The 1,577-nt window shown below is 49.9% G+C and overlaps 1 protein-coding gene across 1 annotated transcript; it reads right to left on the reverse strand.

The window, feature by feature from the left end:
- Positions 1 to 821: 821 nt before the first annotated feature.
- Positions 822 to 1,577, reverse strand: LOC119314625 (germin-like protein 1-1). The gene is made up of 2 exons (XM_037589342.1): positions 1,453 to 1,577; positions 822 to 1,364 (listed from the first exon to the last, which is right to left on the reverse strand). Exons 1-2 carry the CDS (start codon positions 1,559 to 1,561, stop codon positions 835 to 837), a joined length of 639 nt encoding a protein of 212 aa, XP_037445239.1. The 5' UTR covers positions 1,562 to 1,577; the 3' UTR covers positions 822 to 834.

A 1,577-nucleotide genomic window follows, 5' to 3' on the forward strand; every position in this document is an offset into this window, starting at 1 on the left:
GGGGGGGGCAGAGTGGGTGCCTTCACGTGCGACATTTAAAAGTACTAGGATGGACATCAAGTGGACGTGCGATGCGTCTGTCTCCTATCCATGAGGACGCAAACCAAAAGTCAAATTTGGGCTGGAAATGAGACCACGTTGACACGAAACATGAAATGAGTCGCCACGTTGGGCCGTGGTTTCTATCCACGCGCTCAAAAACAGACATGAGCGGATGAAATGCATTGGAGTTACCCATAGAGTAGACTTTTGTTGTTGTTTAGTCTCACGAAGAACAAATCTTGGGAAATCTACCTAGTTATAGATTTGTTGACAAGGTAGCAAATGTAATCATGGATTTTTTGAGGTTTCAGGGTAAGATTTGGCGAATGTGGTTGTAGATGCTCTTATGCTTTGGACACTGTACAGATGCAGGGGTTATATATACGCGCACACACATACTCTATCCCTACGAGTACCTCTGAGAGCCGGCATAAAAAAAATCCTGAAATAAGTTCAAGAAAATGAGAACATCGGGACTTAACCTGGTGGGCTGAAAATACCACTGCCCTTCTAACTATACAACCACATGTTGGTTCACAAATGTCATGGAATGTTTGAAATGTAATATGGTATACACATAAAGAAATCAGTGACACACTACTAATAAAATGTAACATATAATACGTGAAACAGAAACAATTTTGTATTATTTCAAAGACAAACAAATGCAACAACATACACATGAACAAATCAACTACACGCTACAGCTCGCTTGAGTATCATTTATTTAGTAATGATACAGACGAATTTTTGTTGAGAAACTGATACAGAGTTGCCGAGAGCGAACCCACCCTACATGAACTTGGCCTTGATAGCGTCCACCTGCCCGTTGTCGATCCGGAAGGCCTTGGCCAGCACATCGCTAGGCACTGGCGGCGCGGCAGCGAAGAGCGTGGTGGCGATGACTTGTGTGCCCTGGAGCTGGCTGTTGAAGCCGGCGATGACGGAGGCGGGGCCACGTCCCCTATTCTGCTGGAAGTGCACGAGCCCACGCGGGAAGACGAACACGTCTCCGACGGTTACGGTCTTAGTGAAGAGCTTGTTGGCGGTGGTGATGAAGCCCACCTCGAGGACTCCTTGGGTAACGAAGATGATCTCGGTGGCGCGCGGGTGGGTATGCGGCGGGTTCTGGCCTCCCGGCGCATAGTCGATGCGTGCCATGGACACGCTAAGCGTGTTCACCCCAGGGAATGACTGTACATTCGCCGCCGTGACGTTTGACCCTGCCGCATTGTTGGTGTTTCCAGCCCTCTTGAGACCGGCGAAGAAGAAGTCGTCCGCAGTGATGTCCGTCTTGCACGGGAACCCGTTCAGCTTGATCGCTGCCGCCATTCATTTGAGGAAAACACCGCATCAGCAAGAACCGGCACAAAACATGCAAGAACGAACTTGAGAAAGATGATGACTCACGGGATGCCAAGTCGGCGACGCAGACGTCCTGGAGCATGTCGGCGTCCCCGGCCAGGGAGGGGGCAACGAGCGCGAGGAGGACTACAGCGGAAAGCTGAAGCATCGCCATGATCGCTTGGCCAATG

Source organism: Triticum dicoccoides, chromosome 6A (assembly GCF_002162155.2).
Source record: "Triticum dicoccoides isolate Atlit2015 ecotype Zavitan chromosome 6A, WEW_v2.0, whole genome shotgun sequence".
Lineage (NCBI taxonomy): Eukaryota > Viridiplantae > Streptophyta > Magnoliopsida > Poales > Poaceae > Triticum > Triticum dicoccoides.